This window comes from Bufo gargarizans, chromosome 2, assembly GCF_014858855.1.
Source record: "Bufo gargarizans isolate SCDJY-AF-19 chromosome 2, ASM1485885v1, whole genome shotgun sequence".
Taxonomy (NCBI): domain Eukaryota; kingdom Metazoa; phylum Chordata; class Amphibia; order Anura; family Bufonidae; genus Bufo; species Bufo gargarizans.
Window position 1 is genome coordinate 39,403,266 of NC_058081.1, and position 17,277 is coordinate 39,420,542.

A 17,277-nucleotide genomic window follows, 5' to 3' on the forward strand; every position below is an offset into this window, starting at 1 on the left:
TGATGTGATGCGCTTTTCCGCCAGAGCCTCTGCTATGACAAACGCGGCTAGACGAGCTATTTGGCTTAGGTCCTGGAAGGGTGACCAGGGATCCAAGGCCAGACTCTGTGCCCTTCCGTGTGAGGGCGACAGGTTATTTGGGTCATCTTTAGATGACATCCTGGAGAAGGCCTCCGACAAAAAAAGGGGATTTCCTGTCCCTCAGAAGCCCCCCTTTTTTCGTAGGCCCCAGCAGAGTTTTAGAAGGCAGAGGGGCAAGCCCTATGATAGAAAGGAGAGGGATCGTTTTCAGAGGAAATCTAGCGGCTTCCTTTTTAAAACCCAAGATAAAAAAGATAAGCAGCAATGACGCCAGTCTCCAGGTTGGGGGAAGACTTTCATCCTTCCTCCCGGCCTGGTCAGGGGTCACCCAGAACAAATGGGTTTTGGGAGGGATAGCAGAGAGATTCAGACTAGAATTTCTCTCCTACCCCCAAAATTTCTTCACCCGCACTCCAACTCCGAAAGATCCCCTAAAGTCCACAGTATTAGAGGCAGAGGTTCAGTTGTTATTGGACAAAGGAGTCGTTTGTCAAGTTCCAAAAGAAGAGGAGGGCAGGGGGTATTACTCCCCACTCTTTCTGGTAAGGAAACCCAATGGGACGTTTCGGATGATTTTAAATCTAAAACGTTTGAACAAGTTCCTGAAATACAAAAGATTCCGGATGGAGACTATAAAGACAACTATAGACCTACTATACAAGGACTGCTGGATGGCAAGTGTAGACTTAGAGGATGCTTATTACCACATCCCTATTCATCCCTCCTCCCAAAAGTATTTGAGAACGGCAGTCCAAGTAAAGGGCCAGCTTCTACATCTTCAATACAGGGCCCTCCCGTTTGGGGTCTCACAAGCCCCGAGAATTTTTACAAAGGTTGTGGCGGAGATGGTGGCTTTCCTCCGATTGTCCAGGATAGTGTTGGTACCCTATCTGGACGACTTTTTGTTCATAGCCCAGACAAAGGTACAGCTACAGACGGATCTTGTTCTGGTGTGTTCCCTATTGAAAGATCTGGGATGGAAGGTCAATCGAGAAAAATCTTGCCTAACCCCCTCTCAAAATTGCATATTTCTAGGGATGCAGCTGGACTCCATAGCCCAGAAAACGTTCCTTCCTCCAAAAAAGGTAATTTCAACAAAGGAACATGTTTGGATACTTTTCCGCTCCTTCCGATGCTCCATCAGAGAGGCGATGGCAGTATTGGGGCACCTGACGGCCACGATTCCCGCCGTACCGTTTGCTCAGATTCACAACGGCTAGGAAGTGGGATATCTTAAAGATATGGAATGGTCTTCCACAGACGCTAGAGGAAAAATTTCATCTCTCCTCCAGAGCAAGGTATTCCCTCCTATGGTGGACATCCGAGAAAAATCTCTCGACAGGAATGCCCTGGTCCTTCATAGAACCCATACGGATAACTACAGACGCCAGTCCGTGGGGTTGGGGGGCTCATTCAGATGGGAATTTTTGGCAGGGAAGATGGGATTTAAGAACCAGAGCCTGCACATCAAATTACAAGGAGCTCAAGGCAGTAGAAAGAGTTCTGACAGTGGCAGTTCCAGAAGTCTTAGACAAAAGGCTGGTCTTTTACTCGGACAATTCGACGACGGTGGCCTATATAAATCACCAGGGCGGAACAAAGATTCCATCACTGATCTTCCTCTGCCAGGAAATCTTCAAAATAGCAGAAGACAGGAACCTGCTCATATCAGCAGTGCATCTGAAGGGGAAAGAGAACACGGTGGCAGATTTTTTGAGCCGAGTGGAACTCAGGTAAATAGTAAAAGACGGGTCCCGGAGACAAGCGGAGTCCTCTTATCACTCTTCTTTATTGTTCATATAAATTTTGACAGACATCATCACCCCCTCATAGCAAGACGTTGACGCGTTTCGGGTAAACACCCGAATCTTATCACAATAAAGAAGAGTGATAAGAGGACTCCGCTTGTCTCCGGGACCCGTCTTTTACTATTTACCTGCAGCCTGCCAAGGGAGCACTCCCCTAGGGCCCCTGGAGCCGGGACTATACACTATACCAGAGAGGTGAGCTGGATTCAGTTTCTTTCTATATTCCCGAGTGGAACTCAGTCAGGCAGAGTGGAGTCTGAACGGAGAAGTTTTTTCCCAGATTATCTTAAAGTTTGGGACCCCAACTATAGACCTCTTTGCTACCCGGAGGAACAGAAAGACGGAGAGGTTCTTCTCTTTAAATCGCACAGAAAGTCCTACAGCAGTGGACAGCCTGGCCCAGGATTGGAGCCGGGAACACGGCTATGCCTTCCCGCCTATTTCTCTAATTCCACAGGTGCTGAAGAAGGTACGGAGGGAAGGAGCCTCTATAATCCTGGTAGCCCCGAAATGGCCCAAAAGAATCTGGTACTCCACCCTGTTAAGTCTAGCCAGAGGCCCCCCCTGGATGATCCCTCCCAGGGAGGACCTCCTCTCCCAAGGGCCTGTATGCCATCCGAATCCGGAGATTCTCCATTTGGCAGTGTGGAGTCTGACAGGGACATCTGGTTTAGGAGAGGGCTTTCTAACAAAGTTGTTTCCACCCTTCTAGGCAGTAGGAAAGCTACAACGGCTAGGAAGTATAATAGGGTTTGGAATATCTTTACTTCCTTTCTAGGGTCCAGCCCTGATCCATTTAGCCCTCCAGAGATACCTAAAGTTTTGGACTTTTTACAGGCAGGTTTAGAGAAGGGACTCAAGGCCTCCACCTTAAAAGTCCAGGTGTCGGCTTTGAGCTATTTTTTCGACTATCAGTTAGCAATCCATCCTTGGGTCAGACGTTTCCTTTCTGCCGCGGCCAGAATCCATCCTTCCGTAAGACCTCTTTCCCCCCCATGGGACCTAAACAGGGTCTTGACAGCCCTAACCGATAAACCCTTTGAACCCTTGTTAGAGATCCCAATCGACATCCTGTCCATTAAAATGGCCTTTCTCCTGGCAATTACCTCTGCTAGGAGGATCTCGGAGATCCAGGCCTTCTCAGCACATCCACCTTATACTATCATACAGGACGATCAGGTAGTGATCAGGCCCCTGCCTTCCTTCCTTCCCAAGGTGGTCTCGGATTTCCACAGGAGCCAGGACATTGTGCTACCTTCGTTTTTCCCTAACCCTTCCAATAGCAGGGAAAAAAGTTTTCATTGCTTGGACGTTAAAAGATGCTTGTTAGTATACCTTGATGCTACGGCTTCCTGGAGGAAAGATGAGAACCTTCTTGTCCAGTTTCTAGGTGGGAATAGGGGTAAAAAAGCATCCCGTGGGGTTATTGCCAGATGGGTAAAGAAGGCCATAACGAAGGCTTACATCTCCTTGGGTCTTTCCCCTCCTTCCGGGTTCGGGGCCCATTCCACTCGGTCGGTGTCTACCTCATGGGCGGAAAGGGCTGATGTGTCTTTAGCTCAGATTTGTAGGGCAGCTACTTGGAGTTCCCCACATACCTTTCTCAAACATTATAGGTTACAGCTCCATTCTGACGCCTCGTTTGGCGAGAAGGTCCTTCAAGCTGTGGCCCCCCCCTAGACTCTACTTATAGTCTATCTCGCACTAGGGTGCCGTCATGGGTGAGGGGAAGACAACATTACTTACCGGTAATCGTTTTTCTCGATACCCATGACGGCACCCGGTAGTTCCCTCCCCATATACAGATATAGATATATATATATATACAGATATATTTATATAAGAAATTATATATAGGATATCAGTCAGGTCTATATGAAGTAATATAGATTTGTAAAAAAAAAAAAAAAAGAAAAAAAAAAGGGGGGTCTTTAATCCCTTATCACTCTCTCCGGAGAACAATTTATTTCTTCCACTGGTGTTGGGTGGAGGTGTGTCCTTTTTATCTTCTCAGGTTTCCTGTCCTGATGGGAGGTCCTGAGTCGCACTAGGGTGCCGTCATGGGTATCGAGAAAAACGATTACCGGTAAGTAATGTTGTCTTTTTAACGACCACCCAATCGCCTGGTTGTATGAAAATGCAAACCAGTTATAGATTCTGGATCAGGAATAGATTCATAAACTCTCTGGCCTATCTTTTGGAATTCTTGTTAAAGAGACTGCACATACCCCGTCAGCCGGGAATGTAAAGATGTGTAGGTCACGGACAAATCTAATTTCCCCTCGAGAGCAGGGAAACAGAAGAGAGAAAGCGCACAATAGTGTAGTATGTTTAACCGGATAAGAATATCAAAGTGAGAAATATCCAGACTCACCTTACAAAGTTGTGCTCCGGCAGGCACAACTCTACTTGGAGCTTAATCAAAATAAGACCTCTAGACCAGGACTGCAGCCGCAGATTTTGTAGTCTCTCGGATGGGATGTCCAGTCCCCCAAAAGAATATGTAGTAGAGAAAAGAGGTTCTGCGTCGGCGCGAAATCACTGGTGGAAGCGGTCTTAAAGATGAATTCTTCTTTTATTCAGAAACAACGCGTTTCGGGGATCAAAGACTCCCCTTCATCAGGTTTCACAAACATATAACAGGTATTGTCACAGGATCATATTTATAGGTAAATTCATTTAAAAAAACCGCCAAAGGATGCACCTGGATGACGCCCCTTATGGGAGGAGCTATCTCCAGGTGTCATTTCAGAACATGCAGGTCTTCCCAACATATTTAACATAAAGTTATAGTGATTAGCTGTATATACTGCAGGGACTAGAACCGCTTCCTTATTTGCATAAAATTCACAGCCGATTGCAAAAAAAAAAAAAAAAAAAAAAAAGGAGTATAGGGTAGGGTATAGTTCCCGGTCATGTGATCGCTAGTATAAGCGTCACGTGACTCGGGAGTCCGGAAGTGTTATGCTGCTCCAGCGCCGCTCTCATCGGGCGGAAGCAGCAATGTCAGCGCATGCTCACATAGGCGATGTGAGCCGGCAGCTGGAGTCCGTAACAGGGATATCACATGATCGCATAGTGCGGTCATGTGACCTGTAATCTTGTAGCGCAGCGCCGTGGATCTTGTATGCTTTAGTTTCCATAATCACAGGGTTGGGTTCTAGGCTTCATAAGAGCGATCCTTGTTTTCTATACATAATGAGCTCATATATAAAGGGCAACTTATTACATAGGTTATACCATAGTTTTTATATAGTTATAAGATTATTTTCAAACCTATTTTGGGTGCTATGTAATATAATAGCACAGAGCAAAACAAAGAATATGAATAGCAGCCAATAGCTCATAAAAGATCATAAAATCAAGTCACTCATATAAGCTTATAGTATTAAAAAACCTATTCAGTGGATGTCTAATAAAAGTGGGGGAGGGTTTGCATCCATATATATCTGTAGTGCAGACAATTAGAGAGTATTGATGAATCTACGTGTACATATATAAGGTGTATAAATTTGTACAGAGATAAAATGTAGATCCGTAGATAAAAAATATATATAAAAAAAAAAAAAAAAAATATATATATAAAAAATATATATGTAAAAAAAAAAAAAAAAAATTTATAATATATTAAAATTATTGTTTGTATCCTCTCATTTAAAGGTTAATTTCAAAAGCCTCATTGAGCCCATATGGATTGAGGCTATTGAGTTTAAAAATCCAATACATCTCCCGACATCTGATATATTGGACGTCTGTTTGGAGATGTATTGGGATAAGTTCAATTGGTGTTATCGTGAACCCTACAACATTACCATCGTGGTGTTCTGCCGCATGTCTAGAGACACTATGTTTCATATATCTTTTCCGAATTTTTGAACGATGTGTATCAAAACGTTTGCGTAGGGTTTGTATTGTGCGACCTACATATTGTAGGTGACAGGGGCACTCTAATAGATAGATAACAAAGTTTGAGTTGCAGGTCAAGTGATATTGGATTTGGAACAGTTCTCCAGTGCTCTTACTGTGAAAGGATGATCGTTGTTTGATGCTATTACAGCAGAGGCATCTTGAGTTACCACATTTGAAACTTCCTTTGGGGGCCTCAATATCCAGATCATTGTTAGCGGAATGTGTTGTTGGTCTCATTTTACTTGGAGCTAAGATGTTTTTTAGGGTTTTAGCTCTTCTGTATGTAAATTTAGGGTTCTCCGGAATTATTTGGCTAAGTATGGGGTCCCTTTTGAGGATATGCCAGTGTTTCCCCAATGTCGTCTTAATGGCGTTGTGGTTTTGATTGTAAGTTGTTATAAAATTATAACAATATGAGTTGGTATCATTTTTATCATCTCTTTTTTGGGGTGGCGCTAGGCTTTCTAATTGAGTTAGCTTATTCGCTTTTTCTCTGGCACCAACAATAATGTCCCTAGGGTACCCTTTTTGGTTAAACCGGGATGTCAAAATATTGCATTGTAAGTCAAAATCTGAATCCGATGTACAATTTCTGCGGATCCGTTTAAATTGGCTAAAAGGGACGTTTGACTTCCACTTTCTGTAGTGTGTGCTGCTAAAGTCAAGGTAGCTGTTGCTATCAACCTTTTTGAAGAAGGTGCGTGTTTTAATTTCATTATTCAGGATAAAAATTTCTAGGTCCAAGAATTCGGTTTTTGTTTTATCATATGTACCTGTAAATTTGATCCCCCAGTTGTTAGTATTTAAATGAGATATGAATTCCTCTATTGTAGATTGTTCGCCATCCCAGATGAAGATCAGATCATCAATGTATCTTTTAAAGTAAATGATGTTTTTATGCCAGAACTTCGTTTGGTATATGAATTGTTCTTCAAACCTACCCATAAACAGATTCGCGAAGCTTGGCGCGAAACGCGTCCCCATCGCGGTGCCCCGTATCTGTTTATAGGTCTGGTCCTGAAAGGAGAATATATTGTGGGTAAGAATAAATTCCATGCCTTTGCTGATGAAAATTCTTTGCTCTGGGGGCATTTCGATATCGTTGTTTAGAAAGGTAGACACACATTCCAATCCTAGGTTGTGGGGTATGTTTGTATATAGGGCTGAGATGTCTAAAGTTAACCAATAGTAGTTCCCTTTCCACTCTATATTTTTTAGGGATGTTATCAATGATGCGGAATCTTTGAGATATGATTTCAAATTTTGAACGTATTTCTGGAGGTGTATGTCAATATAGTGGGAGAGGTTTCTGGTCAAAGAGGACACCCCAGAAATTATCGGTCTACCAGGGGGATTTATTAGGGTCTTGTGTATTTTGGGCAGGTGGTAAAAGGTCGCTAGAGTTGCATCTTTTACCAAAATGTATTCTTTCTCTTTTTTGTCTAGAACTGTTTCCGCTGATTTTATTAGTTTGTCAAATTCTTCTCTGTATTGGTTAGAAGGGTCACTGTGTAGCGGTTTATAATAATTTGTGTCCGAGAGTATGTTTAGTGCTTCTTTTATATAGTCCTCTCTATTCTGAATCACGATTCCACCCCCTTTGTCCGCACTTTTTATCATGATGTTTGTATTAGATTGTAAATTTTTTAGAGCTACTCTCTCGTACGGTCTGAGGTTATGTTCTTCACGTTTTTTATGTTTTTTATGTTTTTTATGGCAGGGTGGGATTACCCCCTGATTTATTTGTCTGAAGTCATTTGATACTAAAGAGTAGAAGGTATCTAGGAAATTGCCCTTGTGGTGGGTCGGATAGAAATTGGATGGTGGTCTGAGGCCTGACGGGATGGCTTTCTGGTCAGGTCCTTCTACAGTTGAAGAGGTTCCTGCTGGTCCCTGTGATGTTTTTGTTGCTGAATTTTCTTGCATTTTGAAATGTCTCTTTAGGGTCAGTTTTTTGATAAATCGGTTTAGATCTAAGAATAGATCAAACTCATTTATTTTGCTTGTAGGACAAAATGACAGTCCCTTGGACAGCACTGCAAATTCAGCTTTCTTTAGTGTATATGATGAAAGATTAAAGATACCCAAGGATTTTTCAGTATTAGTTGTTTTTTCTGGGTCATGTTCAGTGTTTATGTTTTTCTTTTTGCTTTTATTCCTGCCTGCTCTACATCCTCTTCTGGGTTTTTTCTTTTTGTGGGTTTCCGGCCTAGTGGGTGAAAAAAATGTGTAATGTTTACTGTTTTCGGACTTTTCAATATGGGGTATGCTGCTGTGGGGTGTATGAGAGGTGGTAATGCTAAAAAAGAAGGACCTGCTATGGAAAGGTCTTCTATGGGTTGGGGATCGTATTGTGTGGTATTTTGAGATGGATCTGTGTTAGTGGTGGGAATATGTAACACCAGATCCGATTGGTTTGGGATGGGAGTAGTACAATTCGCAGTGTATGTCGGTGGTGTACAAGTATGCACCGTTAGAAGTGAGTCAGCTTCTACGTCTGAGGGGGTGGACGGAGTAGAAAATCTGGACTGGGGTGGAGTGGTGGATTCTGAGTGGGTTGAGAAAATAGTGGGGGGAAGATTGAGTGGTCCACATTCTGCCATAATATTTTTAGGAAATATAATCGATGGAGATGTAATTGATATTGTGTTGTTGGAGAAGGAAACTGAGTTTAATTTGCTGGGCGTAAGTAGGGGGGTATGGAACTCTAATTTAGAGGAATTTGATTGCGAAATGGGAGTGCCTCTCGTCCGATTTATATTGTCGATGGGTCTACTGCAAAAAAAATTATTGGTGGGAAGTCTATCTTTAGTGTATGGTGCAGTGTTCTTCTCATATGATGGAATTGTGGGGTTCTGCGGTTCCCTATATGAGTGTCTGGGTGCAGACCTGGATTGGGAATTTTTGTGGCTCTGGTTGGGCTTATTCCTATATATATGGTTATTTCTATAAACGTGATTTTTATGAGGTTTATAGTTTTGTTGTTTGTGATGAATGGTGGATACAGTGGGGCCTCCCTCCTCCATGATAGTGCCAGACGCCTCAGTGTTGTGCATGGCAGGTGTGTTGTCATGCATTGTTTTCTGGAGAGGATATTTTTTCCAAAATTTTATATTGTTAGAGGTAAAATCGCAACGGTCCCTTGTTAGTTTGCCACTCTTCTTATTTAGAGTTTCTTTTTCGAAAGTCAGGATTCTTGTGGTAATTAAACGGTCGAACTTTGGGAAGTTAACATTTGATCTATACTTGGATAATTCTAAATAGCAAGTGGATATTTTAGTTCCTAGGTCTAAATAGAGAGACCTCCTTTTTTCAATGAGTCTAGTCATAAGGCCTCTTGCGCAGTTAAGTAGATACAAGTCCCATTCTGCGTCAAAAGTCAAGTCATCTTTGAAACAGTTGTCAAACCGTAGTCTAAGGCCACGGGGGACAATTTTTTCTTGTATATAGATTTCAAGAAATGTGGCGTCCAGATGGTGTTGTATTTCATCAGTAATAAGCTTTTCAAGTTTGTAGAAAAGATTGAGTAATGATTTTTCATCAATGATTTTCATCAATGGTACTTGCGTTTTCTGTCTCACATGTCCTTTCGCTGTAGTCCACTGAGTTCCTAGTATATTGCGATATTAGGCGTTCCCGTTGTTCGATTCTGTTTTGGATGTAATTAAAACACGCACCTTCTTCAAAAAGGTTGATAGCAACAGCTACCTTGACTTTAGCAGCACACACTACAGAAAGTGGAAGTCAAACGTCCCTTTTAGCCAATTTAAACGGATCCGCAGAAATTGTACATCGGATTCAGATTTTGACTCACAATGCAATATTTTGACATCCCGGTTTAACCAAAAAGGGTACCCTAGGGACATTATTGTTGGTGCCAGAGAAAAAGCGAATAAGCTAACTCAATTAGAAAGCCTAGCGCCACCCCAAAAAAGAGATGATAAAAATGATACCAACTCATATTGTTATAATTTTATAACAACTTACAATCAAAACCACAACGCCATTAAGACGACATTGGGGAAACACTGGCATATCCTCAAAAGGGACCCCATACTTAGCCAAATAATTCCGGAGAACCCTAAATTTACATACAGAAGAGCTAAAACCCTAAAAAACATCTTCGCTCCAAGTAAAATGAGACCAACAACACATTCCGCTAACAATGATCTGGATATTGAGGCCCCCAAAGGAAGTTTCAAATGTGGTAACTCAAGATGCCTCTGCTGTAATAGCATCAAACAACGATCATCCTTTCACAGTAAGAGCACTGGAGAACTGTTCCAAATCCAATATCACTTGACCTGCAACTCAAACTTTGTTATCTATCTATTAGAGTGCCCCTGTCACCTACAATATGTAGGTCGCACAATACAAACCCTACGCAAACGTTTTAATACACATCGTTCAAAAATTCGGAAAAGATATATGAAACATAGTGTCTCTAGACATGCGGCAGAACACCACGATGGTAATGTTGTAGGGTTCACGATAACACCAATTGAACTTATCCCAATACATCTCCAAACAGACGTCCAATATATCAGATGTCGGGAGATGTATTGGATTTTTAAACTCAATAGCCTCAATCCATATGGGCTCAATGAGGCTTTTGAAATTAACCTTTAAATGAGAGGATACAAACAATAATTTTAATATATTATAAATTTTATTTTATTTTTTACATATATATTTTTTATATATATATATTTTTTTTTTTTTTTTTTATATATATTTTTTATCTACGGATCTACATTTTATCTCTGTACAAATTTATACACCTTATATATGTACACGTAGATTCATCAATACTCTCTAATTGTCTGCACTACAGATATATATGGATGCAAACCCTCCCCCACTTTTATTAGACATCCACTGAATAGGTTTTTTAATACTATAAGCTTATATGAGTGACTTGATTTTATGATCTTTTATGAGCTATTGGCTGCTATTCATATTCTTTGTTTTGCTCTGTGCTATTATATTACATAGCACCCAAAATAGGTTTGAAAATAATCTTATAACTATATAAAAACTATGGTATAACCTATGTAATAAGTTGCCCTTTATATATGAGCTCATTATGTATAGAAAACAAGGATCGCTCTTATGAAGCCTAGAACCCAACCCTGTGATTATGGAAACTAAAGCATACAAGATCCACGGCGCTGCGCTACAAGATTACAGGTCACATGACCGCACTATGCGATCATGTGATATCCCTGTTACGGACTCCAGCTGCCGGCTCACATCGCCTATGTGAGCATGCGCTGACATTGCTGCTTCCGCCCGATGAGAGCGGCGCTGGAGCAGCATAACACTTCCGGACTCCCGAGTCACGTGACGCTTATACTAGCGATCACATGACCGGGAACTATACCCTACCCTATACTCCTTTTTTTTTTTTTTGCAATCGGCTGTGAATTTTATGCAAATAAGGAAGTGGTTCTAGTCCCCGCAGTATATACAGCTAATCACTATAACTTTATGTTAAATATGTTGGGAAGACCTGCATGTTCTGAAATGACACCTTGAGATAGCTCCTCCCATAAGGGGCGTCATCCAGGTGCATCCTTTGGCGGTTTTTTTAAATGAATTTACCTATAAATATGATCCTGTGACAATACCTGTTATATGTTTGTGAAACCTGATGAAGGGGAGTCTTTGATCCCCGAAACGCGTTGTTTCTGAATAAAAGAAGAATTCATCTTTAAGACCGCTTCCACCAGTGATTTCGCGCCGACGCAGAACCTCTTTTCTCTAGGGAATGTAAAGATGACAGCTTCTGGGGAAAGCACAACCCCGTCTTTGGTCTACTTCCGAACAGAATCTCATATGGGGACAGCCCATGAGGCTGTCTTGGTGCATTGCGCACAGAGTAGAGAGCAATGGACTAACACTCGGGCCACGGTTTACCCGTGTCGGCAGAGATCTTAGAGATCTTGTTCTTGATAGTACCGTTTAGTCTCTCCACCTTGCCACTGCTTTGGGGATGATAAGGAGTATGGAGACCCTGATTGATGTGGAGAGCCTCACATATCTCCTTGAAAACTTGTCTCTTAAAGGGAGTCCCCTGGTCGGATTCAATGGCTTTGGGTACTCCTCATCGACAGACAACCTCAGAAAGGATCTTTTTGGCGGTCGTTGTGGCATTAGCTTTTTTAACGGGCCAAGCCTCCGGCCATCCAGAAAAAATGTCTACACAGACCAAAGCATACTCGTGGGGCCCACTCTTAAGTATGTTGATGTAATCAATTTGGATTCTCTGGAAAGGGTACTCAGGTTTTGGGGAATGTTTCTTTGGGGTTACAGCCGGTTGTCCAGGGTTGTGTAAAGCACAGACCAGGCAAGCACTAGAAAATTTGGTGGCTGTGGTGGAGAATCCTGGAGCTATCCAGTACTCTTCCACTTGAGCACACATGACAGTTTTGGACTGGTGACTGGGGTAGTGAGCTAAATGGGCCATCATTGGATACAATACTCTTGGCAAGCACCACTTACCAACGAGACCCCAGATCTTATCAGCCCCCTCCGTTGCCCCCAACGCTGCCCATTTACGCTTCTCTGAGTTCTCTGCCTGAGCCTGCAACTTCTTGAACTCATCCAATGACACATCAGCGGGTTTAGCCAGCATTAGTGTTAGGGGAGGGGGGGCTCCTTCTTTAGCAGCCAGATCTGCCCTTGCATTGCCCCTAGCTTCCATGGTGGTCTCTGTGGTGTGAGCCTTGACCTTTAAGATAGCCACCTCTAATGAGAGTGTAAACGCTACGAACAATCTGTTGATTAGTTCGGCTTTCTTCACAGGTTTCCCCGAGCTAGTGAGGAATCCTCTGGCCTTGCAAATTGGACCGAAATCATGGGCTATTCCGAAAGCGTACCCTGAATCCGTGTATACATTGATCCTTAATCCTTCATTTTTCTAACAGGCTCTGGCCAATGCGTGTAGTTCGGCCTCTTGGCCCGACATGTGGCTGCTGAGTGAGCCTTATTCTACTATTTTGTCGACTGTTGTTACAGCGTAGCCCGTGTGAGGTTTACCATCTGATGTGTAATACCTGGAGCCATCTAAAAAAAGATCTATTGCTTCCGGAAGGGGAGCTCCCTTGACAGGGCTAACTGCTTCTGTCCCAAGCTCCATGAGCTTGAGACAGTTGTGATCATCTGAGTTTTCAGTCATGGTTGTGTTAGCGTTGGTCGCAATCCTTTTGTCTCCCCTCTCTTCTTCCGAGTCTGATTGGGTCGGGAGTAGTGATGTCGCGAACATAAAATTTTCTGTTCGCGAACGGCAAACGCGAATTTCCACAAATGTTCGCGAACGGGTGAACCGCCATAGACTTCAATAGGCAGGCGAATTTTAAAACCCACAGGGACTCTTTCTGGCCACAATAGTGATGAAAAAGTTTGTTTCAAGGGGACTAACACCTGGACTGTGGCATGCCGGAGGGGGATCCATGGCAAAACTCCCATGGAAAATTACGTAGTTGACGCAGATGGTGGTAAGTTGAATTCGCAAAGCGATTAATATAACCTGCATTAATCGCATTACGATTACAAATTAGATCTGAGTTCCTAATGGTTGTATTGCTAGAATTGACGAATATAGCACTATTTTCTCAATCTTCATTATATTCTAGCAATACAACCATTAAGAACCTAGCTCTAAGTTGAATTCACAATGCGATTAATATAACCTGCATTATTCGCATTGCGATTGCAACTTAGGTCTGAGTTCATAATGGTTGTATTGGTCGCACCGTCACGTGGTAAAGGTGGGCGGGGGTGTGACTCACTGCAGCCTGGTGAGCGGTGGGGCGCAGCGGCAGCTGCCCTGCAGCAGTCTCTGGTGCCGGGAGGAGGAGGTAGGTAGAGCGGCTCTGACTTTATAGACCAAATAATTTTAATAATACCCCAATAATAATAAGTTAATAACCTAACCCCATTCATAAATTACTGTGGATTATTATAGAGACGGCCCCATGCCAGGAGACATAAGGGGTTGGGTTGAACTGTGGGCTGGGGCCACCCGGCCACATTTAATAATCTTTGCTCAGGGGGGCCCTCATAAATATAGACCCACATGGTGTGGACTGGTCATTTTTACTAAGGAATATAGTTTAAACGCAAAAGAGAAAATAAGAAGTCAGCTCCAATCAGATATCTGCACATAGACCAAGACTCTGGGTCTATGCAGATATCTGATTGGAGCTGACTTAGTGACTTCATTTTTTTTCTCTTTATCTCTTTATTATGGCTTCGGGGGGGGGGGGGGGGGGGCAGGGGTGACACCACACCACTGTAACCATTAGGAACCCAGCTCTAAGTTGAATTTGCAATGCGATTAATATAACCTGCATTAATCGCATTGCGATTACAACTTAGTCAAATTTGTGACACTGCAGCTTCAGAATGAATCTAAGATGGATGCTGTCCTTGCTATTTGATAGGAGGTGGGAGGGTCTAGGAGGGAGGGTATGCTGATTGGCTGGAATGTGTCTGCTGACTGTGAGGTACAGGGTCAAAGTTTTCTCAATGATGACGTATAGGGGGAGGACCGAACATCGCATATGTTCGCCCGCCGCGGCGAACGCGAACAAGCTATGTTCGCCGGGAACTATTCGCCGGCGAATAGTTCGGGACATCTCTAGTCGGGAGTAGAGATGCAGGATTGAGGATGGTACATCGTCTTAGAGTAAGGTTAGTAGGGGTGAGAAGAGCCACTTCATATTTCGTCAAACGGGCGTCCGTAAGATGTTTGGTTTGGACCTAGTTAAGGATCTCTTGGACAGAGTGTGGGGTGAGAAGAGTCAAAGGGGAATCTCAAACTATATCACCTACTTTGTGCAATAGTACAGCGCAGGCCGCTACAGCTCGGGCGCACCCAGGTGAGCCTTTGATGACCGGATCCAGTTCAGTTGAAAGGTACATGATGGGTCTATACCTGGATCCGTGTAATTGGGTCAGTACCCCAGTGGCATCCCCTTTGCTTTCATGACAGAAAAGGGAAAAGGGTAGGTTGTAGTTGGGAATACCTAGTGCGGGGCTCTAGAAAGTTCCTGGATCAGATCCTGGAGGGTTGACCAGTTTTTATCAGTTAATTGAAATGGTGTTTGTGACAGAAGAGTATAGAGAGGACACAGTTTGGATGAGATGTTAAGGATCCAATCTCTGCTATAATTGATTAGACCTAGAAGGGCTCTCAACTGTCGGCCATTACGAGGTTGAGTAAAGTCTTTGAGAGTCTGTATCCGTTGCATTGTCAAATGTCGGGTTACTTTTGAGATATAGTGGCCTAGAAAAGTAAACTTCTCCATACAAAACTGCAATTTCTCCTTGCTTGCCTTATTCCCAGTGGATGCCAGATGGTTAAGCAATGAGATGGTATGCCTATAGCATGACTCCTTATGCGGGCAACAAATCGTCCACATATTGCAATAGGGCGACCTCCGGATCCTCTGGCACCACTGATCTAATACCACCTTTAGCTTACAACTGTATTCCAAAAGGCTAGTCATGGACCCTTGTGGTAACCGGGTTCATGTAAGTTAAGTTGTTTACCCTGGAATGAAAAAGCAAAGAGATATTGACACTGGGGATCCAGTGATACAGATAAAAAGGCATTGGACAAGTCGATGACACTAAAGTACGAAGCCTTAGGAGGGATGGAAGCAAGCAACGTGTCAGGATTAGGCACTCACGGGGCATCACTGACAATGATTTCGTTAATGGCTCTGAGATCATGGACCAGTCGGTAAGTGACTTCCTGGCCCTTGGCTGATTTCTTTGCCACGGGATATAGATGAGTGTTACATGGTAATTGAGTTGGGGTCAAGACCCCGATTTGTAGATACCTGTTGATCTGGATTTTGAGGCTGTCCATCTACGCTACACTCAGCGGGTACTGAGGTAATCTGGTTAACCGCCCAAAGTTTAGGATCTACCTCGGCCATTACATCCAGGGGCACAAAGTTGCCAGGTTCTCCAGTATACGGAACTGCCACCACTGCACACAGCAGCTTGTCTGTGAGTGCACTAGAAACAACAACACCCTCCGGGGTATAGGAGATTTTGCCCTGAATTTCCAACAGAATGTCTGCCACCAAAAGGTTAATTGGGACATCATCTGAGATCAACAAAGATTTAACTGCTTCTGTGTGTTGGCCTAACTTACAGTGCAATGTTTTAGTCTCTCTGAGAATCACTGATTGAACTGTAAGTCCAACTGTGGGGGTAGTCTTGTCAGAGAGTGGAATCCTGCCTCTGAGGTCTTGGGTTTTTAGGACAGTCCTGGCTGCGCCGGTGTCAATGAGGCAGGATAGAGGGTATGGCAATTCTTCAAGAAACAGATTGACATGAGCTGACACTGGTTTGCAGTTTCCCTAGCAGGCTGAGCTCCGATGTTCTGGGTAGGTACGGGATCGGGGATGAAATGGTAGGTTCCCGTAGGGCCATCCGTATTGTGGTACGATTTTCTTGGGTTTGGATTATGTGTATAGGGCCGGTCAGGGGTGGTCTTACGAGGTTTGGGAGAATCCTGGTCCCCCTCATACTCTGGACAGTGGCATGTTACATGACCTCTCTGATGGCAAAGGAAACAGACAGGACTAAGATATTTATTCCCTTTGTTTCTTCTTTGCCTAGGAGGGTTACTCTGGGCAATTAACTCAAATGCTGTCATGATTTTGGCCGACTTGGCCTCCTTCCTTGCATGCAAGTCCAGCTCTATGGCCTGGATAGTTGCCATGAGGAAGTGGAAGTCCATGGAGTGAGCTTCTGGCCATGCCATCACCAGGAATTTGGCCTTCAACATCAGGTGGATTGGAGATATGGGTTGTGAATTATCGGGGACATCTGGAACTGCCTCGAACCATGCGTCTGATACCCCTTGTTTCAATCTCAGTAGACGGAGGCATTCTCATCTGGACCTTGGATTGCTGTCATGAACTGGAAGGGGAACACAACACTGTACATGGTAGGCATTTTGTCTGTCAAGTGTTTGCTAAATTCCTTACCTTCCCCGTCGTGAGTTGCTCATGTGTGGTTATACCACACCTGGAAATTATGTAATCCGCAACATCTTCACCTACAGTGGCTCTGAGGATGCATGCACAATCTGCTCCACTCATCCCATAGCTCAGCTGATTGACATTCATTTTCTTGGCAAACCCACGCGGATTAGTCCTCTGATCCGGGAGGTCATTCAAGATCTCCCTGATCTCCCCTGCGGTATAAGGTACGTGCCAGGTGATACGGCTTGTAGTGTTTTGTCCGGGGGGTCCCTCACATTCCTGTACCCTGACTGGAAACACCCCGGGAGGTGGACCAGCCTCAGCGGGAGGACTCTTCGAAGGTGGTAGGTCGCTGGATAGGCTCTGCCACAGTTACCGTTTCCCCCAGATTGGCCAAAGACTGATTACAAAGACTCTATTTTTCGAGGACTAGCTGTTGGCTCAAAGTCCAGGGCTCTAGGAGTCGGTTC

At 43.6% G+C, this 17,277-nt stretch overlaps 1 protein-coding gene across 1 annotated transcript; it reads left to right on the forward strand.

Annotated features, from left to right (window-relative positions):
* The first annotated feature begins 343 nt into the window (after positions 1-343).
* Positions 344-11,766, forward strand: LOC122925568. Its single transcript, XM_044276927.1, has 5 exons — positions 344-1,814; positions 2,130-2,388; positions 5,550-5,653; positions 6,632-6,713; positions 11,629-11,766. The coding sequence occupies exons 1-5, from the start codon at positions 1,426-1,428 to the stop codon at positions 11,764-11,766; spliced, it is 972 nt and encodes a 323-aa protein (XP_044132862.1). The 5' UTR covers positions 344-1,425.
* The last annotated feature ends 5,511 nt before the right edge of the window (positions 11,767-17,277 follow it).

Excerpts from the sequence above, each read along its gene's own strand:
- LOC122925568 (XM_044276927.1), top strand. The coding sequence starts at position 1,426 with ATGCCCTGGTCCTTCATAGAACCCATACGGATAACTACAGACGCCAGT. Across the intron at positions 1,815-2,129 it reads TTGAGCCGAGTGGAACTCAG|TCAGGCAGAGTGGAGTCTGA; the intron begins GTAAATAGTAAA and ends AGTGGAACTCAG. Across the intron at positions 5,654-6,631 it reads TTGGACGTCTGTTTGGAGAT|ATTGTTCGCCATCCCAGATG; the intron begins GTATTGGGATAA and ends CCTCTATTGTAG.